Genomic DNA, 27167 nt, shown 5'->3' with positions numbered 1-27167 from the left:
GCTTTATAAATCTCTGTAATTCTGTATGGATGACTTCATGAGACATGATCAGTGCAAAATCATAATGCCTGACTAATAGAGGTTCAGTCTGTTAGGTAGTGTTTGCCCTTCCAATGATGACTCACAAGGGCAGGGCACCGATACTTACAAAGGGCTTTCTACCCAGGAAAAAGTCTGCGTCTGGGAAGTGCCATCTCCATAAAAAGTGAGGAAAACATAGCCCTCAGCACATGAATTGCCACAGACTTCAAGTCTGCTCATTTTCCACTTGTTCTGTGAATTCTGGGGGTCACAAGTTCCTAATGAGATGTGGGAGGGATAATTGTATAGCCTGCCAAAGAGAGGAAAGAGTTAGAGTGGATGAATGTGCTTTGCATATTTACTGATTCAAGCTAATGAGCTGTTTCCTTGTTTTTTTTCTGGGCCAGGCTTCTCGGCTGTGCCTACAAAAACCTATCCCTGAACACAGGTGTTTATGTTGGCACTTCAGTGGGATAACAGAAAATCATCTTGCTAAAGAGTAGTAGATCCTTTGCAAGGTAAACCCAGTTGTTCTGAATCCATTACTTTGTTGCTATTATCAAAATGAACTTCCCAGTCGTTGTTGTAGTACAAAGGAAAGAACCGGTGAAATGATCACTTGGTGTTTTACGTAAACTTCAGATCTTGTCAGCTGAGGATCTGGGTTGATCTTTGCCTTGTATCGGTCTCAGAAGGTCCAAGAAGAATTTTCTGTGTTTAGAGTCAATGGTGGTGAGGAATTGGCCAGACACAGGTGTTTGCACCCTATGCTCAGAATTTTCATTCTCATTATAAAACAGAGAAATCTGCTGTGAGCTTGTGTATACAAGGTGGTGCTTCTAAAAAATCAGTTCTACCAAGCCCAGCATGCCTGTATGATCTTTCCATGGCCAGCCTGTTTATTCTGATTGTGTACTATAAAAATAGAAGAAGAATCTCTGAGGGTTTTTTCTAATTTTTAATAGTTCTTATGGTTTTAGCGATATGTTTGCTAATGACTTGAGGCCAGATTGTGAAACAGCTGGACTCCAACTGCCAATTATTTATTAACTTGAAGTTATTTGAATATTAATCTTGCAAGGAGCCCAAAATGTAGCTTAGTCTTTAAAGACTCGGGGATTGCCATGTTCCCTGCCTGTTCTACAGAAATCATCACTGACCTTTCTTTTAAGGGCGGAAATAATATGATCAAGATATGACTTTGTTAGATTTCTAGGGCATATAAACTATGTTTATTATGAAAGACAAGAAATGATGCTTTCTCTGCACATGATGGTTTCTCTCCATATGAAAGGAAGAGGAGTGTTCTCCCATTCTTTTAATTCACAATAGACTAGCATTTCTCTGCTTTGTGGTCCTAAAGACATCTTTTCCTTATGTGCTATGTATTCCTGCTCTGCACTGAGTAATCTCCACAAAGTAACATAAGTTAATTGTGTTTGACTTTAACTCAAATGAAATCAGAACTAGACCATAGGTAGAAGTAGCTCAAGCGTGGAAATGAAAACTGGAAACAAACTCAAGCCACATTCACCAAGCCAATATAAAAATCAATCCATTTGGTTTAATTGGAAATGAGAACTATATCCTTTTATTACCTTAATTTTTTTTACTGCTTTATTAAATTAATTTCTTAGTGGGAAATTGTTGCATGAATCCAAGTTAAGTAATTGAAGCATAAGGATTTCAAACCTCTTTTGTAGACTTAGTTATCCCCAAAAACTTAAATGAGCTACTACAGTGTTGGGAATCGGGACTAAACTTACCTAAGAGTAAACCTGGTGTGAACTAGTCCTAGTATGAGGTAATGACCTGGCCTTCAGTTGGAAAACTATTCAAATATCTCCTAGTGCTTAATGTAAATATCTGCCAGAGGAGCATACTTGTCAGAAACAGATGGATTCAACTTTACCTTGGTTTACAGGTGTAAAGGTAAATGCTCAAGTGTCTGAAGTTGTGATAGTAATGACCAAACCTCTGGATTTAAACAACTCTGAAAGTTATATGGATTTGTGTTATCTGTACAGGAGAGGTGGAGCTTGGTGAGAAGCTCCAAGCTTACAAGAACATGAAGCTTCTGTGCTGTTGTGAATTGAGCCACAAACTCCTTTACTAGTTACTGTGTCTTGAAAGTTTTCTCCATGTTAAACATGCTAATGCAATCTGCTGTTAAATATTCTTCTGGTGCAGAGCTAGAAACTGCAGCATAAACTGCAATTCCAGATATGAAGTATATTGCATTGTATGTACGGCTGTGAGTCTAGCGTTTGAGAGGAATAYATCAGCGGGTAATGGTGTGAGCTGGAATCAAATAGGAATGGATCTGACCTGACTCTCATTCGTGTAAACTGATAGAAAGCAGAAGTAACTTGATATCAAGCCCGGTGCAGTGGGACTGGTATGAAGGCAAACTCCGGCTCAGTATTTTTCATGCTCTTCTCTCTGTGGCTCAATAACATTCTGTTTCAGGCTTGATCCTGTGGATAAATTGCTTGGTAAAAATGACCTAGCAATCAATAAGGTGTGTGGTTCCTGCCGCCCCCCTCCCATCCCCCAGCTTAAATATCTGCTTATACAATTAGCTGCTGAGAGTTTAACCTGGCAGTGATGCAGTCTATCTTCCAGACACAACTCTTGCCTAATGAATAATATGCATGAGGCTATTATGCAGTTAAGCAGCAAATTGAGTAATATAGCTGTATGTGATTAGGTGCTCAAGCTATGTTGTCATGAATATTGCCACAATGTTACGATTTCATAAGAGTCGTACTGCAGCCTCAACTGATTGTATATATTAGTTATCAGATTAAACACTGAAGTTATAAGTCCATTTGGAGAAGGAGAAAACACTTTATCCTATAGATTAGAAAACCAATATGAAAAGAGTTCAAAGTATAACAGTGCTTTCAGCACGACAGGTTTTAGGGTGCACCCTGTCAGCAAATAATTACTAAGAGTGAGCAAGCTGTCTCTCATTATAAAGTTAGTGATTAAAGTGTTAACTGGAGCCTCCCTGTAGGTGTAACTGTGACTAAGAGAGTGCTCCTGTCAGCTGCTTGGAGGAAGGAAAGTGGGTAGGTCAATATTCCCGACATGCACTGAGGTGTGGGGAGTGGCCTGGGTTTCCAGCACTCCCAGTTTGTTGAGCAAAGTAGTAATTAACAGCTCTGTGGGTTTTGTAAAGTAGCAAGGGTAGCTGTCAGCTAGTGCAATGCTGCCATGCCTCTGCCAGGGCTCAGTGAAAGGTGTGTGAAACGCCTCCTCTGCTTCTCCTTTTTTTGATCCCGTGTACAGGTAAGTGAAACGTAAAGCTGGAGCTGTTCTTCTGCTTTCGCTGTAACCTGCAGTCTCAGTAGAAAGCAAGGTACTTTGCAGTCATCCAGAACTTGAGTCAAATTCCTTTCAGGTAATTGGTGTGCCAGAGGGAAGGAGAAATGTTCAGTCAGTCAGAAATCATCCTAAAAGAAGTCCCTAATTCTCAAGGTGGCTTGCGTGAGTCAGGGTTTTGATAAAATAGGTAGATAACAAGCAGTGCTGCTGCTCCGTGTAAACATGGGTATAAGCCTTTGCTGCCCTTCATTCAGTTGCCAGTGTGACCGTAAAGGTTACGTCGGTGACCTTGTCTGTTCTTGTTAGCCGGTAAAGGCTATCTTTCCTCAGCTACCTGAAATGGAAAGTTATTTCTSTTCATAGTAATGCTTTACATACAGTGTTTGAAATATACTTGGTAGAGTAAGGCTGGAATCAAACCCTGCTCTGTATTTCTAGTTTATGCAAGGAGAACAACCATTGAGATCTCTTCCTTCACGCCCCTGAAAGCTAAGGGGCCATATTCACTGACAGATACCAACTTCCTTCTGGTTTCAGTAAGCAAACCCTGTTCCGAACCTGCCTGAGCTGAAGAGTTGTGTTGTGCTTGTTGTATTCAAGTAGAGCTGCTACTGCTCTGTACAGCCATGAAATACGAAGGATTATTCAAAATTACAATATGTATATATTTTCAGTTGGAAAACACTCAAGTGTTGGGAATAAGTAATTTCCTTTTGAATGTGATCTTTGCTTTGGTGGTGAGGATACCTAATTTCAAATAGATAAATAAATAATAAAGCCTTATAGAAATATAGCATGTGACTAGTTAAACACCTGATTTGGCTGAAATTGAATTTTTTATGCAGTATATACGAATTTAATCCTAAACTCATTTTTATAGAAATATGTAATGGACTAACAAATCACAAAATAACAGATCCTTGTGAGTCTTAGGAAGTGACTTGCATACTTATGTGCTGTGGTGGCTACAGTGCAGAGCTCTTTGTGCCATACAAACTGTTAGATATCTATTTTGTTGATTGCTAAGCTAATAGGCAATTGAGCTGTGTGGTTTATACATGGTAAACTGAGAACACTTGCACAGTCCTAACTTCTTGTATTTCTGGAACAGCTTCTAAAAGCACTGAGTAACAATACACAGAGATCAGTGGGGCTTTACAGGGTTTTAGTTTTTCTTAGCGCTGGTAGGAGCTCTGCAGCGCTTCGCTCACTCTGCAGTCCCAGCCTTAAAATATGGACTTGCCAAAAAGCAGTCTGGCTACTACATATAAATTAAAACGCTACCTTGCTGCTCCTGCTTGGCTTACCTTTGGCATTTCAGCAGTCCTTCTCCTACCAGCCTCCTTCTACAGTCACCTCCTTTTATTGTTCTGTAAAATCTGCCTGGCTGTTTGCTCTTATGCTTGCTTTTGTCGTTCCTCCGCAGTTCTGTCCCTGTGCTGTCCCTTAAGCAAGTATCAGTGTATTTAGTAAAATTAAAGAAGTCTTCTCATCTCCCTATCCTCTAACATTTTGAGGGTTTTTTGGAAATAAGGATTTCAGGTAAGATGTAGGTCTTATATAGATGGAAAATTCCATACCTTTGGTAGTTTTCTGTCTTGTACCCTGATGTGGCTGTTGATCTCTCAGCTTTATGTGGGTAGATGGTCTCCTCCCTTGCCCCCAAGCCTCCTTCATTTTCCTAGACTCTTCCTGCTGTTCCTGTCTTCATCTGGAGTTTTCTCATTTTGCATCTGCCCTGCTCCTTGTCTATTCCTGTCTTTTGCTTCTGCTGCTCTTCTTGCCTTCCAGATGTATCTCAGGCTGCAGTCAGCCTCCCTCCAAGCCTTAAGTTTATTCAGAGTTAATTCTCAGGCCGTGAGGTTAGCCTAACCAAGGTGCCACTTCTAAGTCAGCTAAGTGTAAAGATCACTTCTCTCAATCTGTGTAGATCAGCTTTCTCTTTCATATGAACCATGTTAAGGTCAAATTATGTCTAAAAATATGCAGCTATGAGCAGTGAAGCATTTACAGGGTTTCTGAGAGTAGCTGTTCTAGGTTTAATAATGGCCACCTGGCTATCTGCTTTTATAAAACAAGCTGTTTCCTGACGGAAGGGATGAGCTTAAGTCTAGATCCAGCTATTCTGATGCCAATGTACATAGGCTTCTCTGAATCTTTCAAAACTGTTCTGAAAATAGATTGGCATAGGCAGTTTATTCAGTTAAAGATGTTAGTAAATGACATAAAAGCAGACTTTAGAGTATGGCCAATGGTTGTTGAACTAATGTGAGATGCAAAGAAACATTACTGTATTGGAGTGCAGCCRTCTTTTCCTTATATACAAGCTTCTGTACAGAAGTCACGGGCCATATTTAATTTTCAGGGATATTTCCCCTCCTTCTGGGTGTCGCACAAAGCACAGTGATTGGATGGGATTGTTCCCACTCTTGATCACGCATTGGTAGAAACTGCTGCTTCTCACCCCAGTCTCATTTAAGTAATGAACTTCGGTTTTAGAGGTTGTAAGGTAACTTATCACAACTGTCTCCTATATTTTTCATAGGTTTAATATAATTTATTTGAATGCACAACTTCTCATTTGCCTACATGTATTTTTTAAAAATCATACATCTGTGACTATAGAAAGTTTGTGTAACTGCTCCTAAAAAGGAGGCTCAGTGAAGTAGGATAACTTCTGCAGAGGTTAGGCAGTCATTCTTTGTCTAACCGTGATCTTTCCAAGCTTTAATTTCCTTTCCTTTCTAGATTGATTTTTCTAGATTGATTTTTCTGAACACTTCTTGTCATTAGTACTGTAGGCAATAAACTAATTTTCAGACTTCTCTTTGACTAGGCTCTGTCCCATGCAATCTGAAATCAAGACTCAAGTCAGGAGAGCTACAGCTTGGCTTTCATATAGTTTTGTTCCCCCCCCCCCCGAATGATTCTGTGGACTTCAATGAAATTGTTTCAGTTTTATCCCAGCATAAGTGAAAATGGGCATCAAGTTCTGCATTAGGGAAATTTGTCTGTCATAGAGCCTGAGTAAGAGATGAATAAAGTGGAGTAATCAACTTAGAATGCAATACTTGGAGATTTTACTGCTTTCCATGTGAYAACTTTTTTCCTATCTGTGTGATGCCATTTCTTGAGTGGAGATTAAGTTTTGGCAGTGAAGTACTATTTGTCARTCTTGATTCTGTTCGGTTACTTTCATCAGTCTGCCTTTTCTTCTAACACCTTAGGGTGAATGAAAGCAGCCATGACTCCGTAATTAAGCTTATTGRAGAATGCATTGTTGGAGTCTCATTGGTCTGGCTTGTTGCCTGCACAATTTTGCTGAAATCACGAGACAGAAATCTGTAAATTATATTGCTACATCATTTTAATTATAGCCTTGTTCTCTCTTTAATATCTCTGTTTCTTTCTCTGTGTGCTGCGGGACTTTGCCAGCTATCAACATTCTCCTGGTCTAGTCTTACAAATCTGGTTAAGCGTGGTTTGCTGAGTCACTTTTTTTTTTTTGGTGACCCTGGGCAACTCTTTGTCTATAGTTAACAAGTGAATCTTCACCAGTAAATGGGTTGCAGTCTCAGTCTACTGAGAGGAGTGAAGTATAATCATAACGTTTTAGAGTAATCCCAAAACTCTTGGGAAAAGTTGTGTTGTTTGAAACTGAAGTACTTGGGATTTAAGGTACTGTGATATGCTTGGTGGGAATGGATTATGTTTTTTGTAGTAGGAGTGAGAAAGATTTGGTTATTAAGAAGGCTAAATACAATAGCCCAAAAATGGTGTAGCTGGAAGTGCTTAGCTTGCGACATGGAGCCTGCTTCACTTGGAAACTAAGATTTCGTTGTTGAGTTTACTGTTTAGTCTTTTTTAGTGGCTTGAATGAATGTAATTTTATTTTGTTTGGTTTAGTTTCATCTCTTCTGAATAAATGAAGAAAGTGACTATGAAAGCACAGCATCTACCTTCTGTTTCCATCAATGAGGAGAAGTCTATAACCAGGTAAATGATTACATAGAGATGCTTAATTACTTTGCCCAATTCCTGTTACCTCATACTTACTCATTAGATTAGCAGTGGATCCTACAGTGAGCTGAGCCTGTGGCAGCAGCAGCAACTACAGTTCACTTTCTGTAAGGTGTCTGCAAAACAAAGTGGCCCTTCATATGGTTCTCAAACAACTGAGCCTAAACCTTTTGAACAGCAGGTCTTGTTCATTAGGTAAAACAGTGCTTTCAGAGGATACTGAAATTAAACTTCAAATTAAGGAAGAAGACCTTCCTGTCCTCAAAATCTATTGTGTTTGAGCATGAATTCCAAAGTTTAACTTCAGCTGTACCTGTCTGACCTCTGGGGTCCAGTATCTAGCCCCAGGTGGCAATGTTTCTCTGCAGAAAGACCTATCAGATTGCCAGTTCCATTCTGTGGTCAATGAMAGTCATTCTTTAACCTATTTATAGCAGCTTTGGAATTGCACTTGAACTGTATTTCATGGGATGCTTTTCAACAGGGAAGTCCTGCTGTTAGGATTTGCGTAGCATTAGGAAAAATTCCTCAGCCTCCTGGTGCATAGTTCCATCACCTTTTTACAGCCCAGCTTTTTCCCTGCGTTGATCACAGCACGGGAGCTGGAAGAGAGGGCTGTTATCTCACCTTATTTCCCTCCCTCCCACTTGTCCTGTGGGAATGCAGAAGAAGCCAAATGTAAATGCACCCAAGGATGGGGCCTGTGATAGGTTTTTCCTCATACTGCCATAGGTACTTACATTTGAATCCTGATACCCTTATATGTTGTATGAGCAGTGCCATTGATTTCTCCCTTTTTAAAGGATGACATCAGAGCTTTGCCCAGAGCATGCAGGTAAGCAATAAATGCATCCCTCCCCTCCTGCTAAATAGTCATTCCCTTTAGGTTGATTTTACTTTGGGATATAGGGCTTTTGTGTCAGAGGTAACCAGTGTAAGCTTTCATATACTTAGTATACAAAAGCACTTGTCAATGCACCAGATAAACCTCTTGAGGGTTTTGTCCCTGTATTTTTGCAAGTGTAACTGCATGAAATCTGTAGCAGGGTAGAGATGCTTTTGTTTTACGTTCATGTTTCTAAGTGCTGTTCAAGTYTTCTTGCCCTGAGAAAAAGCAGGTAAGCATTTCAGTRTTTGCTAACATACTGAATGTGTGCTCAAACTTGCTTCTGATGCTATTTTCGGACTATCTTACCACTTCTATAACTCAAACCTGCTCTTATTATGTAATTCCTCTTTCAGTAGTATTATGCAAATCATGCTGATGTGGCAAGCCTGCTGTTTGGGAATTGCGCAATGGCTGGATCAAAAAGGAGAACAAAGCATGTACAATTATCCAGCTGGCCTAAATATTGTGTCTTTAAGCATAACTGATGACAATATCCATGGATAAATGCATAGTGCTCAGCTGAGAGAAACACAGGTGGATTCCCCTGGATTAGAGCTTCTGGTGAATGTATTCAGGCTTGGTTGTGTTTATCGCCAGGGTGCTTGACCTTACCGCTCTCTTGTATCCTGCCTTCATTGCTGAAGAAACTGGTGGAGTTGCAGTAAATGTTGACTTTTTCAGGTTTGTCACCAACTAGTTCTTTGAGTTATTTAGCCTTGGCTTTCTGTAATGCCTGCATTTGGCTATTGTCCCAGAGGCATGTGATGAGGAACAGTATCACAATGCAACTGGGATGCTGATTTCCTGACAGTGCAACTCTGAGRAGGTGAACGTGTGCCTCTTTGTTAGGGCAATCTATAGGCCTTTTGAGTGTGAAGATGTGTTGCAGTAAGACTCATTCTGGAACTAGTAAGCTGGTGCATGCATTACTCCTTCCTGGGGCAAAAAAAGTTAAGAAAATTATTTACTTTTCTAAGGTCTCTCTACTGCACAAGGACAAACAAGTCAGTGAGTGGCTGTTAGACTTCTCCCTCAGGGCTTTTCTAATGGCTTGCATGACTTGTCACTGTCCATTGCACTAAAGCAAGATTGAAATCTGAAGGATTTGTTCATGCAAACTTCAATGGAAGTTAATGGAAAGTTTTTCTGGGCAAGGAAAAAAAAAAATATTCAGGGCTTGCCCTGTTGAAAGAAGGTTAAATGGCATCTGTCTCGGAGATAACCTTTGCCGTGTCACTTAGTGCTTTTAGCCTGTGTGTGTTTTTTTTTATTTTAATTGGTCTTGCAGCCAAAATGGGTGAAGAGTAATAGACGGGCCTTACTTCCTAATATGTCTTCAAGCAACTGACCCTCTAACTTCCCACCTGGAAAATGCTTGCAAAATAACAGCTTTCAGTGACATGATTGCCTAAGATACTAGGTTGCCAAGTATAAGAAGACTTACGTTTTATGCATCTCACATGCTGGGGCAGAAAGTCTGTCACTACATATGTCCAACAAGAATATGGATCTCATACTTGCACATAAATCTGCAGTTTTATCTGGATTGTGCGTGTGTGTGAGGCTCAGACATGCTTAATTTGTCTYACCTGTAGCCAGTGTGATGAAAATTTTGCTTGTACCTGATTCACACCTAATCCCATGATAACTTTGCCTTTTGGTAGGATAACCTAAACACAGTCCCTTGTAGCTTCATCGCTCACTAAACWTGAAGGACCAATAACAAGCCATTCCAGCACAGTGGAAACGAAGGCTTTCACCAGCCGTAGTAATAAGACTTTAAAATGCAAGTGGCTTGAAGTAAAAGTTGAAAATGCTGCTTTGGAGCCCAACTCTGTTGATAAAGCCACTTGAAAATACATTTCAGGAGGTATAATAGGTTGTTAAAGTCAATAGTTTAAATCCAGAGTGCTTTGAAGGGAATGCAGTTAATTTTATGGAGTTCAGTGGGTAAAAGATCTTATCCTAATCCTACCAGCTGCATAAAAGCCATTGCTCTCTTCTCCCCTCTCCTTCCTTGTCACAGAGGGGTGGAAAAGAAGCACTGAGCAACATGGCACTGCTAAATTCAATCTATTAAGTGGAATAAATGAGGGATACGCTGTGCCAGGGAAAGCCTTTCATCACATTCAGCCCCCTGTTTACTGAGCCTCCTCGCTCCACCATTTCCCAGTCCAGTTCATTGATGCGGTCGAGCCTGGAAGAAGGTGAAGTTCTTGCTGACCAGTTGAAGTGTTGGGCTCTTGGGCAGCAGCTCAGCTCCAGGGTGCATCCGTTCCGCTGCCGGTGCTCTGCCTCTACGTGGTGTCAGATATCTGTGTAAGCCTCCTGTTTCCCTCCCTCCACCCCAAAAAAGGAGCAGGTACTTCAGGGCTGTATCCCATGTAGAAAAACGTACCATGATGTAGTTCTGCTTAGTGTTATCCAGAGACATTCTGTTGTCCAGATGCTTTGGGTATGTGGAAATGGATAAGAGGTGAATGAGAAACATGACAGAGTGGAAGGCACCTGCTTTGAAATGAGAGCTCAAAGAGTGTAGACAGAAGAGGCTGAAGGTGGAAGGTGACTGCATGTGTCTTAAGTCACAGAAGAGGGCGTATGCAGTAGTAGTAAGATGGTATGATGGAGTCAGGAGAGAAGATGCTTTTGTTGTCAGATTGATACGCTTAAAATCATACGTAGCAACCAATCAATTCAAGTGTTTCCATCTCCACTATCTGTGTTTTTTTTTACCTAACCCATCCCTTTCCTCTTTTCTTGCATCAATTTCATGGAATTTGTCTTAAGTGAGATCTTCTGAACATCTCTCCCTTTTTTTTTTCTTTTCTTTTTTACTTTGTACAGTTAACAATCAACAGTGTAATTGTTTAAACAGTCAGGTTAGGTCAACTGAGTCACAGTCTGATCAGGGATACGATTTAATCATGTTAATTTCATGCATGAAAATATCCTTCCTGACTGGTGTGCAATGCTTGACATGTTGACCCTGGTCCTAGGGGAGAGATGTCTGTTGGATTTGCCATCTCTGACTGTAGCTGCTGATACTGTCTTCATGTGCATTTTGGGACTTTGGTGTGTTTTGACTGTTAGAAGGAAACAACTGTTAAAGATTCTGCTGAAAGCATTCATGGCAATGTTTACTAATGACTAAGATCATTGTTATAATGACTAAGTCCCTCTCTGTGTTTCTCACAGGAGCATGTGTGTGATACTTTGCCTATTACCTTTGCCAGTATATTCCTGTATATGGAATGTTATTTTCTTTGAGGTTCTTAGTGAATTCTGTGATTGTAGCAATATTTAAAATGTACCTTCTATGGTGCATCATTCCAACATATGATTTGTCTTTTACTGACACTTCTATAAGTCTATTGTGTGTTTTTTCCATTTTAATTCAAAACTGGTGTAGGAGTTGTAACATCACCTCTGATAGTAGGCACATATTGAATAATTTCAGTAAGTTTCTATGGAACTTACTACTAGATGAATATGCAGATGCTGTTTGTTTTGCCTACAGTTAGCCTGCTGTAATATATCACACTAGACAAAAATATGGAATTAATAGACAGTATTTGGAAACAAACTTGTCATATTCTTTGCCCTTCACTGCAAGAATGGTACATCAAACCTTGCGAGCCTGAGTTGTCTCATCTAATTGCTAAAAATTTTGAGGAAAAAATCCTTACCTCTCCAGGCAGCCTTTTCCCAAGCTTTATTACCCCTGCTGTTGAAAATAGCCTTTCTGAATTGTAGTCTAGATTTTCCTTGCTATATAATTGGTGTGAGGTAGAGCATTTCCTTCTTGATGGTCCTGAAACACACACTGCTTACAATTCTTTGTTCAGTCCTCTCTAGAACAAACTGCAACTTGTTTCTTGTTTCTTTGTAGTTCACGCCACTTGACTTTTCCCTTGCTCTCCTTTGGACTAGGTTGAATTGGTGTGTAGCATTCTTGAACAGTAGCACTCAAAAGCAGAGTCCTTGCACCAAACCGCCCTTGAGGGATAATTCAAATAGACGTACTCTGAAGACTCTGTTCCTGTATATACATCTTTGTGTGGTGGTTACTTTTTAATGCAGCAGCATGGCACTGCTGATTTGTGGCCAGCTGGTGCTTAACAGTAACCAGAAGGTGCTCTTCTGCACTGCTGCTGCCTAAGCAATAGTTCCCTGTCYTGTGTTTGTGCAATTGATTATCCCATGTGTCATTTATTGCCCATATGGATCTTGTAATTGAGGAAAAAGCAATGTCAGTGGTGTGGGCTGGTTGCTGCACCAAAGCTATCCTAATGGCCCACAGGTGCCAAGTGAGTGCAGATGGGAGCAGGGTTGCACAGGCCATTGGTATAGGACTGGGGTTGCCCATGCACTGTGGCTTTAACCCACCTGGAATGTCATGGGTGTGCAGTGTGTGCCCGCTGACTGCTTGCAGTCTCTGGATATTAAGTAGTGCAGTCACAGCCATCGGTCTGAGTTGACTGCTGAAGTTTTCCAAGAGGTCCAGAAAGCCTATGCTTAAAATCAAGTAGCCAAAGTGCTTTTTTCCAGACAAAATTGCCAAAGGGCAGAGGAGGCTGTGACCCGGAAACTTGGACATACAATAGCTCTAACTTGGTTGTTTTGAAAAGTCATAAAGTTTGAAAAGTTTTCCAAAACCACCTTCTCCTTTTCTCAGACTGGTCTGCAGTGTTGTGAATGTATCATGCAAGGATAGAGATGGATGTGGTTGTCTCTGAAGTTTGTTCTCAAATATCAAACTTCATCGGGACCCGTAGCCCTCAAATTGCCTTCCTGTCTCTATGCAGTGTTTTCACAGCAGAATGTTGTGGTCTTTTTTATTTCATTTTATTGCAGAGTGGCTTTCTGTTTGAAATCTGAGATGATGGGCAGGTTTATAACCCTTGCTAAAAGTCTCTTGACAGGTGTTCTCTTCACCTCCATCCCTTCTTCTCTGARCAAAGACCAAATGCAAAGCTGTTAGGTTGCAAGCAGAAGGCAACTAAAATATTTTGCCTAGGCATAACGTAGATATTGTAGTAAAAAGAATACTTAGCCAGAAAAATGCAATGAAAACAATCAGGGTGGGGGGGGAGGGGGAAGGTGGATTTTGTAACCTAACAGAAGTCATTTACAACATTTGTGTATGGGAATGTTTCTCCTGTTTGTTTCTTCACTCATGACTGTTACAGAAGTCCAAAGTACAAGTTATTCTATGGCAGTGTTATTAACATCATGTTAGAATGTGACTAACTCATTTCCTCTCTTTATTAAGTCCTTAAAGAAGCAACTAATAAGCACCCCAGTATTCCAGACAAAACTTTACTCCTGGAGGATATTGTATTAATCACTAACAAACCCATATAAAGTTCCAGTGTGCATAACAAACAGATACCAGGTGTTCCTCTGCCTCTTCGCACCTGGATTTCACAGTGATAGAGATGGATAAAAATGATTCTTTCATTGTGATCTTTTCTTTCAGAGAGCAGCTCAGTTCTCTGCTGAAGACGTATAACTCTTATTATTCTGATCAAGAAAACCTGCAGCTGTCATATAATCAGGTAAGGAATCCATGCAAGAACAATGTGTCATACAAAAATCATAATGTTATTGTAGGAAAAGCTCTAATGGGTGCTGATGTTGAATGCAACTGGACTACAGACAGTCTAAAATACATTTGTTGCACATCAGTGTATTAGATGTCATTTTAATCAAAACATAGACCTGACAATACACCAAAGCATGTGCTAAAGCCAAGTTTTCTGACGAGAGGAGAGCGGAAACAGGTATGCTTAGACTAGCAAGGGTGTCCAATGTGTAACATGGTGATCTCCTGCCATCCTGCTCTTTACTGTATCACAGAAAATCATTCTTTGGGTCTACCTCTTGAACTTTACGTCCTGAGTTCGGAAGGAGTATAACTGCATGTCTTCCTGCAGYATGCAACTCCCCCCCTGCCCCCTCAGCTTGAACCAACAGAGTGTAATGGTAGGACCACTGCCAGTTTGTAGACTACCAGTCTCTCCTCAGATGTGGACCTCCAATAGAGTGAAAATGCTTATTACAATAGCCTCAGGTATCTCCCCTCGGCAGAGGCCAGGAGGGCCTGTGTTGTACTGTGAAGCTGAAGGACTGACGAATGCATGTATCTTGTCCCTAATATCACAGGGTCCTTGGTTTCAAGGTCCAGACTCTTTCACAGGTTAAGTTTCTGTTCTTCAGCTGTTATCAGGAACCAAAGGAGCACTCACAGCAATCCTGGAGAAAAACAGTATGAAAATGGGAAGTCCTCAGTACTCTGTCCTGACTTGCTCTGCAGTGACAGAGAGTTGTATTGCAGCAAGAATGGGTACTGATAAGGTCTTTTGGGGTGATGCAGTGCCCCGTGTAAGCAAGGACAATTTCATTAACTTCATACTCCTCTTTAACTTCTCTTTTTCCCCCTTTACCATTTTCGTAGTGCCCTAATTTTATAGTTCTAGCCAGTGACAATAGTTGTAGCCAAAAGGGGTATAGCTACAGATTGCACTTGAACTCATAGCCTTTGTTATTAAAGTCATTAAGTACTAATCATTCCTCACTTTTCTTTGCCTTTTTTTTTTTCCAGCCAGAAGGCAGCAAACCATTTATTGAAGGAATCTTGTCAATATTTTGGGGAGTCCGACATCCTATCCAATTAAAAATTCAGGATGAGAAACAGATACCTTCTTTTGTTACCCTGAAATCAACAGAGACTGTTGGTTTGTTCACCAGTAAAAGGTAATGTTTTCACTTCTGTAAGGAGCAGGCAGGCTGATATTTCAAGACAGCTCACTTGAGTGGCTGCACTGGGTATGGTGCTTGCATCCCAGATTTTCCAAAGGCTGTGGCGGGCACTTGCACAGTAGGACTTGGTGCCAAGTGTAACAGGGGTGGCTCTGGCCTTCAATGGCTTCTGCTGTGCGGAAAGGATACATCTTTGTAATAGTCTACCTTTTAGCTTAAAAACAGTTAAGAAGGTGGAGGAGGAGCCACCTCTTTTCTATATTGACTGTTTCCATGCAAGTACTGGGAAATTCAGAAGGATCCATCTTGCTGTGCTTCAAGAATGGCACTTTTGCCTCTCCCACTCCAAGAGCAGCAAATTTTTAGCCCTTCCCTCAGGAAGTCCTAGGAGAAGCGAAGCTCCCACATCTGCATCTTTCCCCAGGCTCACATGCGCTCAGCAAGCAACCTGCCACATTTTGACCTACCTGTACTAGCCCTGAGAGACCTGTGTTGGTAGACATTGTCTAGCATAAAGCAAAAAGCTGGTGATGTAGTGCTAAGTGATTCCCTATCCCAGCTTACTTTCTCAGATATTCAAAGTGTAACACCATTGCTTTGCAGGGCAAAGTTTTAAATGGGGAATGAATACTAGCTTTGTCCACACTAAATCAGATGATAAAAAGCATTATAAATGCACACAGATCAGCTGCTCCTTCAGGCTATTGCCTGTGAGACTGTATATCTAAGTGCATTGCACTGATCTGGATCCTGCTAGATTTCCAGCTATTTGAAAGTTTGTTTAGGTGCTTAGAATATTTCCTTTTCTAATGTTATTTTTCAGGCCTTGGTTGGTGAATTTTGGATTATATCTGACAAGGTGAAGCAGAGTAGTCTGTAATATGGAAACTGAGCCAATGTTTACCCTGAATGATTTCCTGATAAATAAATTACATAAAGAGCTCTTTATCTTCATTATCCATTGTCTTGGATTGCATGTGGTATATGAGTGAATTATGGATTAAATTCTATGCTTGTTGCAGCTGTGCAGCTCCAGCAATGTTAGGGACAATCTTCCTATCTCTTGCTATTGAAATTAATGGGTAACCTAACAGGAGTAACCAGCAAAGAACTTGAGTCTGAGGCAAATCTTGTTCACTTTGTTTACCCTGAATAGGCCTGCTGATACTGTGTGCATGTGGCCTGTAGGGTATGGTCCATTCTGGCAGTTAGTGTTTTGCTCTGCCTTTCATTTCTTGAAAAATATACTACTGGCAACAGATTTGAATCTTTAAGTAAATATTAATTCATGATCACAGAAGTGTGAAACTGCCTGGACATGCTTTAAGGTATGCAGAACAGCTTGACTGTTTGATCTTAAATAAATGTTTTAAATGCATGGAGAAAACTGACATAGTCATTTGGCATTTTCACTGGAGTTGTTTGAGTGTTGTTTTAAATAAACACAGAATTTAAAAAATATATTTTTCCATAAGTTGGTTTATCTACTGCTCTTGGTCCAAACATGGCCAGAGAATTTTTGCTAGAGAACTTATTCAATGAATTGTGGAAATAATGGGATAAAGTTGGATTTTAAATCCAAGGCATTTATCTCAGACCTGAGAGAGCTGGATTGAATTCCTGTTCTCCTACAGAATTGGTTTGGATAGGACTAGGGGCTAGTACAGTAATTTAATATTTCATGTATAACAGAGATGTCTCATGTGAATATTTAGACCACAAAGTTTTGGGTTTTCCTGTCTGTCTTTATGGTATCTTACCTGTGATCATTCTAGGACATGGCTATAGAACAGATAAAGAATTGCTGCAAATAATTTAAGAGGCATCTTGCTTCAACATTCAACAGGCTCTGAATAGGATTGTGTGCTGCCTTTGGGATCTCTAGTCATATCACATTTTACTTGCTGTAGTTTTATTATGACATGAACTAGAATTACTGGCTTCATATCCTGCATAGAATGACAGAATCACAGAGTGGTTGAGATTGAAAAGGAGCTCTGGAGATCATCTAGTCCAACCCTCCTGCTCAAGCAGGGTCACCTAGAGCACATTGCACAGGATTGCRTCAAGAAGTCTGTAATCAAGTTCTATAAAGTTTTGAACAGGGATAGGAATGTATTATATGAAGCCTGTCTACAGAATAAATTGAATTCACTGAGCTACTGAAGAAGAATCAACTATATGTTTGCTGTTTCAGGGGAATGACACGCTGGGGAGAATTTGATAATCTACATCATATTAGTGGGGAGACATTGAAATCCGCAGAAGAGAAGTCAAACCTGGAGAAAAGTTAGTATTGGTGCTGCTCTTACATTCACTGGAAAGCTCTTTGATCTGTGACTGTGCAAAAATCATTTGATGTAGTAAGTCTTCCCCGTAGGTAAAGGGATATCTTTCTTCTCTTGTGTTTAACATCTATTACGTGCCAGTGAAATACTGAAACAGAAATACTGACATATAACTGGTTAGTGAAAACAGTACTGTACAGGTAATTTTCCAAATGGCCCATACTAATGGGTTGTTTTAACTGAAGAAGTTATTCCCACAGTGTACAAAATAGTGAACTGTTACCTGTGGCTGCTGCAGCTCTTTGACTCTGATATGCATGTCCTTCTCCTTCCCCTTCTCTTCCCCCCCTCCCCCCCCCAAAAAAAAGAAAGCCGTTGACTGAGAACCTTCATCCTGTGGTAGTATTGGCAAGGAGGGTAGAGCAGCTGTACAATCTGCTGATGCAGTTTCATTTTTGTCCAGGTTATTCATGCTATGAAAGCAGCACTCTGAAATCCAAGAGCAAGCAGGAACATGACTCTGCTACCCTGCCCAGAGCCCTAAGCAATGCTGCAGTGGTGAGGAAGAGGACCAAGTTCCCCATGATAGCAAGAACAGAAGTGGAAACTCATAGGTTTTCTATTAATGGCCATTTCTACAACTACGAGGTGTGAAAACTTGCCTGTTTATGCTTGTGTTTCTTCACCTGAAGTTGGGTACTGGGGCAGATGGAAATCTCCAGAGAGCTTTTGGATCTCTCCTGGAGCCCTTGTAGCCAGAGAGGAGCCGTCCCTTCTGCCTGGCCTGGCCTGGCCTGGCCTGCCCTGTGTCACTGAGCCTGGGGCTCTGCCTCCAGGGTCTGGCTTGCAGCTGCTTTGGGTCCATTCAGGAAGCAGGTTGCAGGTGTGCATGGCTGCTGTGTGGTGGTGGTGTCTATGGTGGTCCTGCATCCCGCGGGAGGAGTCCGTTCCCTTCTCCTGAGCACACCACTTGCTCTACCCTTTATGGCAGCAGCTTACCTGACCTCTTTCTTTATCCCAGAGCTTTGCCATGTTTTAGATCCTTCGGGTTGCCGCCATTGAGTACAGGAGTTTTCATATTCATGCCATTTTGCTACTGGTCTTGTTTTCTAGACATCTGTTTTCACTCCAGCTTTTGGATCAGAAACCAAAATAAGAATAAACAGCCGTATGAGAACAAGAGAAGTAATAGAGCAATTGCTTCAAAAGTTTAAGGTAAGTTTCTGTGTTTGCAGAGGTGAGAGCAGCTGCATTCTAGAAAAATTAACTCTAGAGTGCAACACCAGTGCTGTCTGCTGCGAGAAAGGGTGGAAATAACTGGAAGGATAGTGCACAGAACACATCGTAGGAAGAAAAAAGACACCTGGGCCATTTCTAAGGAGGAGAATAGGTTTTATTTTACAAATGGTTCAAAGCTATTTGACTCTAGAGAGCATGTATGAAGTATATAGTTTTCAGAGAATGGATCCTCTATAATCTAATTTGCAGGAGGGGAAAACACTGCTGCGTATTTAGCCTTTCTCAGCACAGAGGATGTTTGTTTAATGCACATGGCCGTGCTTCCCTCTAGTGACAGGCTCTGGTAATAGTGTTTTGCTAAAAACMAAAGGAATTCTAATTTACTGTAGTCCAAGTAGCTAGGCTAAATAAATTAGACTAGATCCGGGCACATAAGAAGCTCCAGAAAGTTAAAGTTAAAAATAATACTCAAGATCAATGTCATAATGTCTGGAATTCCTTTTCTTCTGGAGTTTATTTGATACTGTCTTCTGTTAACATAGTTATATTTGGTCAGAAATATATTTACTCTGGTGCTTTGTTAATTTCAGATGATTTATTCTACTTAAGCTGCATAGAGAATTAGCAAAAATAATAGTAAAATAATAAGCTATTTAGAGATGTTGCTATTGCGTAATGACCTTATACAGACAATAAGAGTCTAAGGTGAAATAGTAAAAGGAGAACTTAACTTTTATGAACAGTAACAGAAGGAATGGTATTATTGAGAATGTTGTAAAAGTTGTAGAGAGTAAGTCAAAAACTAAGTATGTTCAAAATGACTGCTGTTTTCCAAACATGGTCTTGCAGACTAGTGGATGGGAAGAGAGCCCAAGTTTTTGTCTTAATGCCAATACTCTTGGTAAATCTGATTGTCACCTAAGAGAGTTGTATGAACTTATTATGGACTTTTCAGGGAAACAAGACTGCAAGGATCTGGTGTTTTCTAAGATGATCTATTGCTGTTCTGGGAAATAAAATGGTAGCTTTTGTAATCATGACATTGTTGAGCACAGGGACAATGAAAATGGCAGTATAGTTTGATACCTTATTTAAATCTAGATGGTTAACTCTTTTGTAGAGGAAGTTCCAGTCTCAGACTTTGATTTGAACTTCTGAGTTGAGAAGCGTGTTGAGTTTTTGCTGACGATGAAATGCTAGAGAAGCATATCCATCGGTCTGAATTGAATTGACTTTGTTTTTTGCGTTTAACAGATAGAGAACAGTCCACATGAATTTGCACTTTATATTATCCATGCATCAGGAGGTAAGCCAGACATTGCTGTATCATTGCTTCCCCTTTAATTATTCTCTGTGCATGTGTGGGGACTGCTCACCTAGGAGTGACAGGATCAGTTACTAGCATGTGGCCTTGCCCTGATGTCCTGGGTGCAGGGTGGGATTTCTGCCTTTGTGGAGACATTTAGAGATGTGTGCTGCTCTGATGGAGGAGAAAACTAGAATAATCCTTTCCTGGGTGCTTTGTCCTACAGAGTCCTGCAAGTATGGTTGGCTCAGCCAAATAGGCCTTAGTTTTTCCTGTAATTAAAGACTTTGAGATGCTGTTTAGCCTTATCTTTTGTTCTGTACAGCCACATGATATCTAGTGATGGCAGGCACCAAGTGGTGTTTTTATACCATGTTTTATTTAGAACAGTGGTATTAGCTTCTTAGTGCTAGGAGATACCTAGAATGGCTTTGAAATGCTAGCTTGATAAAGGGATTTCCTAAACATATTTCACTTGGACTTCTGGATTTTGGATTGTAGTCCTGGATCCCAGATGTCTAGTCAGACGTATTCAAACTTTATGGGAAAAGGTATACTTCTGCAACCTAGTCTACTCTTTATTTCATCAGGAAAAAAGAAATTTTATCTTTCTTAAAAATAACTGAAAGAATGAGAGAGAAGACTGAGGAGAAGGTACGATAAATGTCAAAATGTGAAGTTGAAAGGATACTTCTGAAAACTATGTTGTAGATTTTGTTTTAGCAAGTTATGGTCAGGCTGACTGGCCTGGAATCAGTCTCTTAAATGCATATGTGGTCACCTGAATTGTAGCTCCTGTCTGTTGTTGTGTATACCAGTTTCTTTCAAAATGTGTGGTATGCATTTAGGTGCCACATCCTCCTGCAAATATGTGTTTAAGACTTGTTATCTCTCTAATCATTGTATATTAGTCAAAGATAGGATCTTTGCCAAGAAAAAAAAAGACTACTGATTGCATGAGGTATTTGGAAGCATGGTTTTATCTCCTGTGCAACATCTCATTTGTTTTGCATCCCAGAAAAGAAACAACTGAAGAGTGGAGACATTCCCTTACTGCACAGACTCTTACAGGGGCCTTCAGAGAAGATTGCCCAATTTTTTCTCATGGACAGGGATGCAGAGGAGGTCAGCAGTGATGTACGTATATCATCATTCTAATCGTTCTCAGTATTTTGCCCAATTAGCCTATTCACTGATGTGCATTTCTTGTCTTCATGACAGGTTGCTCAATATATTCAGTTTCATCTTCCCTTTTTGGAATCAATTCTGCGTAGACTGAATGAAGAAGAAGAACAGGAGATTCAACAGACAATTGCAAAGTAAATAAGGGTAAAATTAGTGGGGTCACTGTCAGTCCAAGAGAATTACAGTTATGGGTTAGCTCAAGAGGTGAAAGCATTTATGTAGTAGGGGGCAGTTTGTGCTGTATTGTGACTAGTTACGCTAAACTTTGTGGATTTATAATCCTTTTTATATCCTGCATCCCCAGATCAGCTGTTCTTCCTAAAGATTTCTGAATAAATGCTAGACTATATCTATGACACTTGATAAAGGCTTGGCAGAAACAATCCAGTGATGAGGGAGCTTGAGGGTCAATTCTGTTTTACTTCATTTGTTTTCTGAGCTTTAGACTAATTTCTGAGCTTCTGTTTGCTGTGATCTATTTCCCTGGAGGGTATAAATGCACTAAATATTGTGGTGATATTTAGGTAGCATAGCATTTCATCTAGACAGGTACAAAATCCTTAGTGCCCCTTCAAAGCTTCCATTCTAATTAATGGCTTGGGTTCTTCTGATAGTAGCTGGAAATACACAACAGGTATGAGGGCTTCTTAGAAACACACCAGTAGTTCTAAACATATAGGACACCTGAGGTCACAAGCAGTGCCAGTCTACACCAGCTGAGGATCTGTTATCAAACAACCGTCTGATAATCATTTCAAATAGAAATGGCCAGGGAATGTCAAGAGAAAAATAATAGTTGCCATTCTCTGTCAGAAAAGCTTTCATTAAAGTATTTTTCACCCATTTAACTAGCATGTTAAAATCTGGGTAGAATTTTGGCAGGATTCTGTGTTAATAAATGCATCCCCTCTCTCTCTCTTTGTCTCAGATACCTTAAAGAGAAGAGCATGATATGCCAGCACCTTCATAGTCGAACTGCCAAAAAAACAGAGACTGCTGTTTGATATGAATGGCCTATTGTGAATACGACCCATGACCTGTGCCAAAAAACAGTCAGTATATTGTCTTGATCTTGGAAATATTATGAACGTGCCGTAACTGAAGAACACTTAAAGCACAAGAGTGTTTAAATTCCTAAAGTTTCTTTTGATTACACAACTAAGACTGAACCTACTTCATTACAGCTCTGGAATACAAGTTGGGAACCACCTTAGAAGACTCATGAAACCCTCCAAATGACAAATGCTGAGTCCAGCTCAAAACTCAGAAGGGTAAAAATCCTGTGAAAAGCACAACGCTTTGAAACCTACTTATTTCTAAGCCATTATCAGAAGTGTTGCATGAAAGAAAAATGTTCGAATAACCAGTGTGTTAAACACACCAACAAAAAGAAAAGAAAGTACACAGCTTTTCTTCTATTAGAGTAATGCTGAATTTAATTAGAAGGAAGCTTTTTAGTAGATTTAAGTGACAAAGCATATTTATGTACCTAAGATTGCAGCTGGGCTTTTCAGTTAGCATGAAAAACACCTACACAAGCAAGGTGCCTAAAATCCCACTGCTTTCAGACTGGTTGTTACCTAACTCACTTAAGCTTTGAGCTACCCCTTGAATAATAGAAATGGAAAAATTTCCACTTTATAGCTACTCAGCTCTTCAACGTAACAGTGACTTTCTCTCTCAAATGCCTCTTGAACTGCAAAGTAGCAGCTGTCATGGAATATTGTTGGATCTGCTTGATCCATTTCTGGATGACACCTCAGCAATTTTTCTTGTTGAAATGTAAGTGATTACTTGCTCCTCTGTGTATGTTATATTTGAAGATTGAAGTGAAAAGCGTTCAGTAAGAAAGGTTAAAGGATTGTAGTCTTAGTCATAGCCATGATGGGGCACGTAGGGTTGGGCTGGCATCCTTCCCCTGTGTACCTGGAGATGCAGTTTTTGGACAGTCTATGGCCCCAGCACAGTGCACAGTAGTCAATTTTTGGTCCTGTCTGGTCAAGTCATGCCAAGTAGAAAAGCTCAGGTTGCAGAGATGTAAATAAAATTTAAGTCATGCACAAACTGCCCTCCTGTACTGGTTTTGTTTTGTTATATGATACCTGTGTTCCTCCTCAGCTGTCACTTCCTTATGCAGAAGACCCAGGATAAATGCTGCGTGAAGGAGGGAATCACAGTGTGCAGAAAGTCTTGCTTAGAAATAATGTGGAATAAATGAGATAAGGGTTTTTTGTTTTTTTTCCCCCCTTATCTCCCTTTGAGATGGTGTTACTTGGATGGTAAGTCAAAAATGAAAAGCAAATATTCTATTTAAAATTATTGTGCTCAGGGCAACTGGTTTATTTTAATGTACTGTCTATTATAATCCTATCCATGAAGATGATTTATGGCAGGGAAGAACAGAGGGGAGAATTTAAAGTAATTCAGCAGTCAGGATACATGGTATTAAGTAACAGTTGCCTGAGAGGTGCAAATGTCAATTCCTTAAAAATACAAAAGCATGCATGCAAGTGTCACTGAAATTTCCCAAKGGAACTACTCAAATATTTATTTGCCAAGTTTCAGGAGATATGAAGCTCTACTTGAAACATCAGACGTTATGTTTGCAAGGTATGGTCAAATTTTAAGGAAGTCTGAAGTAGCCTGCAGTTCAGTTATTGCTCTCACCAAAACCAGGCACAAGACTGCTAAAACCGCAAATGTGTTGAGCTTTTGGTTCATCTGAAGCCAGATATGTCTTAGGCACTAGCAGGCTCTTCTCAGGCACTATGTAAGTGTGCTCAAGTCAGTATAAGAACAGGTCCCTTTACTTGGATTTCTGTCTTGAGTCTGTCTAAATCGCTATACAGAACAAATCACAACTCAGCTGGAAAGCAATATGTGGATACCTCAAGTTCATGATCAGGGAAGAAAGGTATTCTGCGCTCCTTAGAGACCTCTAGCTGCTCCTGAGCTCTGTGCCTGCGCTCATCGTTTGAACCAGAGCAAAACTGCTCTTTTCCTTCGGTGGGAGCATGTGGAGAGGCAGAATTTCACCACAAGTATATGAAGCAGTTTATGATCCCATCAAGCTAGTGAAGGACAGACAAAATATATAAAATATATAAATAAAAAATGTGAATGAGTTTTTATTCTTACTTCCTCAATAACTTTTTTCAAATGTTTTTTGAAGTATTCTTTTTTCCCATATATAATCTGTATGAAAGTATTTCAAGTCACTTATGCAGACTAGCCTGTTTCTCTGTTAATGGGTTCCACTTAGTAAATACTTAAATAGCTGTATGAAGGTATACTATGAAAATGTTGGAGTAAGAAACTTTTATAATTCAGGCCAATGAATTATGAGCGTTCAATGCGCAGAGCATGTGAAAAAGAGGGGAAAATGTTTTCAACTGAGTTCTCCAGTTCTTTATATATGTACACAGTTTCTAAACTGAGCTATTTTTGCAATCATCTGGCTTTGAATACTTGAATCCCATTAAGTTCGTTTGTCTGGCTGAATTGGGACCAAGTCCAAGATACTGGGAGAAGAACTGTGGAATCAAKCACAGATTATCTATAGGGTGTGCTGGGTTTTAAGCGCTAGTGAAATAAAGCTGCCGTATTGCTGTGGTGATAGTTTTTCATGGATATCACAATCATTTAAATGAATTATGTGATGAGTATAGACAAGGACAAGGGAAGAATTTATTCCAAGGCATTATTGGATATGGAAAGTAATACAGTAATGAAAAATGAAAGTGAATAAAAAATGGGGGTTTCTTTTGAATCCAGGGCCTAGGACCTTAACACTTTAAGGAAAGAAAACAAACACAGTACAGGATTTATCTTAATTTTCTACTATCAAGCTACACAGTGAGAAAAATCCGAAGTCATCACTGGAATTCAAAAAAAGGAAAAACTGAAACCACCTCCACAAATTCCCGAGGACTGATTTTCATCAGAACATAAAATCTTAAGAAAATGCTGTGCTAAAAGAAACCTCAGATGGTCTTTAGTCATTTTCTGTATTCAGAACGTCACTGATATTTAGGTAATGCCTGTCCAATATATATATGTGTGTCTTTCAGAGCTCCCCGGTGATGGAGGCTCCTTGCTTTTCCCAGACTGCTCATCCTTGTGCTTTGTTCCCCTGACTGTGCCCAGCGTTAGGCCCTTCTTCATCCTGGGATTGGCCTTTTGTGTATATGAAGATTTGCGTGTTCATGCAGCAACTCTTCCTTAAGCTAAATACCTCTAATCTATTCYATCTTTCCTTTTTTTTGTTTATTYGTTTTCTGAATCCTTGACTGTTACCCCTTACTCTCGTTTCAGATGAAATTTTTTCTAGAAGTGAGGTACCCAAGATTTGTCTTAATACTCCAGCAAAGTCCTTACCAGTTGTGGGGAAAATGGAGTAATGATGCTGTGTGTGCTACAGGCCATGCTCCAGCTGAGACCCCAGTATGCAAGCAAGATGTCAGTCTTTCATCACCAGCAAAACGCTGGTGACTTGGCCAACTTGTGATTTGTTGCAACTGCGTTGTTATCCAMGCAAGTCCCTAATAAGTAGTTCTCCTGTACTAAAATTCTGCAGCTGCATAATCATACCAACGTTGGAAGTTAAGTTTGTCTTAATATAATGTACGYAGGTTTTTCTAGCCTATTCCTGTAATTCACCAAGATCGTTTTGACATAAATGCTGCAAATAGTACATTTGCAACAGTCTCTCTCCAGCTTGCTGGCAGCAGCAAATTTAACGAATGTGTTTTCATTTTGTTACTTCTGTAGCTAATGAAAATACTGCCTAGCAGTAGATACAGGATAGAGTCCAGTGGGACTCCATTTGGTCGACCTCTTCAGTTTGAGTCTAAACRCTTCTCTCTGGTAGTAATACTTTGACCAGGTTTGTATCCTACAGGAGATTTGTGCRGTTTTTCCTTATCCTATGTATATTTTCAAATGGGCAGACTCCAAATAAAGGATAACTACGTCTAGGTACAGTTACTTGCAGCATCTGATACTTAGGTATCTATCTATTCCTCTGGAAACTTTTGGCTTGAAGGTATATTTCTTTTAAATATCAATTTTTGACATTTGATTTTTAACATATGCCTTCTAGTTTCTTTTAATATAAACAGAAGTAAAATTGAAATGCTGTTTGCATGTCAAATCATCTCTAGTGTAAATTTGGCAACTTTCCAGTGCTTTCTCTAAACATTTGTCAGGCGTTTGAGTGTTTCATATTCCGTCCTTCCCATGACATTTGCCTAATCTGTCGTCTTCATCATCCTGTTCAGGGTTCCCAAGATATTTTTTTATGTGCTTGAAGGCACCTTTATAATCGCCCTTATGCTGCTACAGCAGCCCATRTTAATGAATGAATGTGCTGTATTTCAAAGACACTGCTATAAAAATGCAAAAATAATCACTTGGTAATTCAAAAACAGTTTGGAAATGGTCAAAGGCAGATTTTCTTAGTGGCATTTGYATTTATGCTTGATAAGTTTAAGAATGAAACACTTTTTTTTTTTTYTCCAATCTCTGACTCTGTTTGGTACAAGAAGAAGAATAATCCATCTCATAGGCTGATGACTGTATCTAAACCCTGAATTTCCATTTATTTAATTTATTTTTTCAGTGAATTTACTTAAAATGGTACAAAATCTGCCWGGACACACTATATTGGGTTTAAGTTCCTTGTTTTGGTTTAATTTTAAGTTTCCTTGATTATTTTGAATCAAATTGATATGAGCCAGATATGAAGTTTGCACACAAGTTTCTCCCCCATCTGAATTAAATTGAGGCACACATCTTATTTTCAGTTAAGCTGAGCTTTGTAGGCAGACCAGTTTTACAGCTCCACAGCTTAGGAGTGTCTTTGTGAGAATTTGATGTTTTTTTCCTGAGGCACCTCCTTTACCTTGGTCATAGTAGAAGATCAGTGACAGAACTATAGCTGGTGTAAATTGTCATGACTTCATTAGATTTGTGTTTACACCAAGCAAAGAGCAAAAACATAGTATTCTCCACTATGGCAATTCATAGGTTTCTATTTATACTTGATGAATATTCAGAAAAGGTATTCTCACTGTTAAAATTGTGACTTTGTATCATTCAGCAAATACCTTTCAGTATGTTATGCAAG

General features: G+C 39.8%; 1 protein-coding gene across 1 annotated transcript in view; it reads left to right on the top strand.

Moving 5' to 3' along the window:
• Positions 1–23055, top strand: part of RASSF6 (Ras association domain family member 6) — a 29885-nt gene extending 6830 nt beyond the window's left edge. Inside the window, exons 2-12 of the mRNA XM_026090135.1 lie at positions 7258–7347; positions 13740–13818; positions 14865–15016; positions 17220–17311; positions 17774–17958; positions 18424–18525; positions 19804–19855; positions 20874–20992; positions 21077–21174; positions 21969–22092; positions 22225–23055. Coding sequence (XP_025945920.1) covers positions 7277–7347; positions 13740–13818; positions 14865–15016; positions 17220–17311; positions 17774–17958; positions 18424–18525; positions 19804–19855; positions 20874–20992; positions 21077–21174; positions 21969–22044 — 1026 coding nt within the window. The 5' untranslated portion in view covers positions 7258–7276 and the 3' untranslated portion in view covers positions 22045–22092; positions 22225–23055. The remainder of the gene's footprint in view (positions 1–7257; positions 7348–13739; positions 13819–14864; positions 15017–17219; positions 17312–17773; positions 17959–18423; positions 18526–19803; positions 19856–20873; positions 20993–21076; positions 21175–21968; positions 22093–22224) is intronic.
• The last annotated feature ends 4112 nt before the right edge of the window (positions 23056–27167 follow it).

This window comes from Apteryx rowi, unplaced genomic scaffold, assembly GCF_003343035.1.
Source record: "Apteryx rowi isolate R43461 unplaced genomic scaffold, aptRow1 scaffold_85, whole genome shotgun sequence".
In the NCBI taxonomy this organism is placed as follows: Eukaryota; Metazoa; Chordata; class Aves; order Apterygiformes; family Apterygidae; genus Apteryx; species Apteryx rowi.
This window is presented reverse-complemented; position numbering and strand designations above follow the sequence as displayed.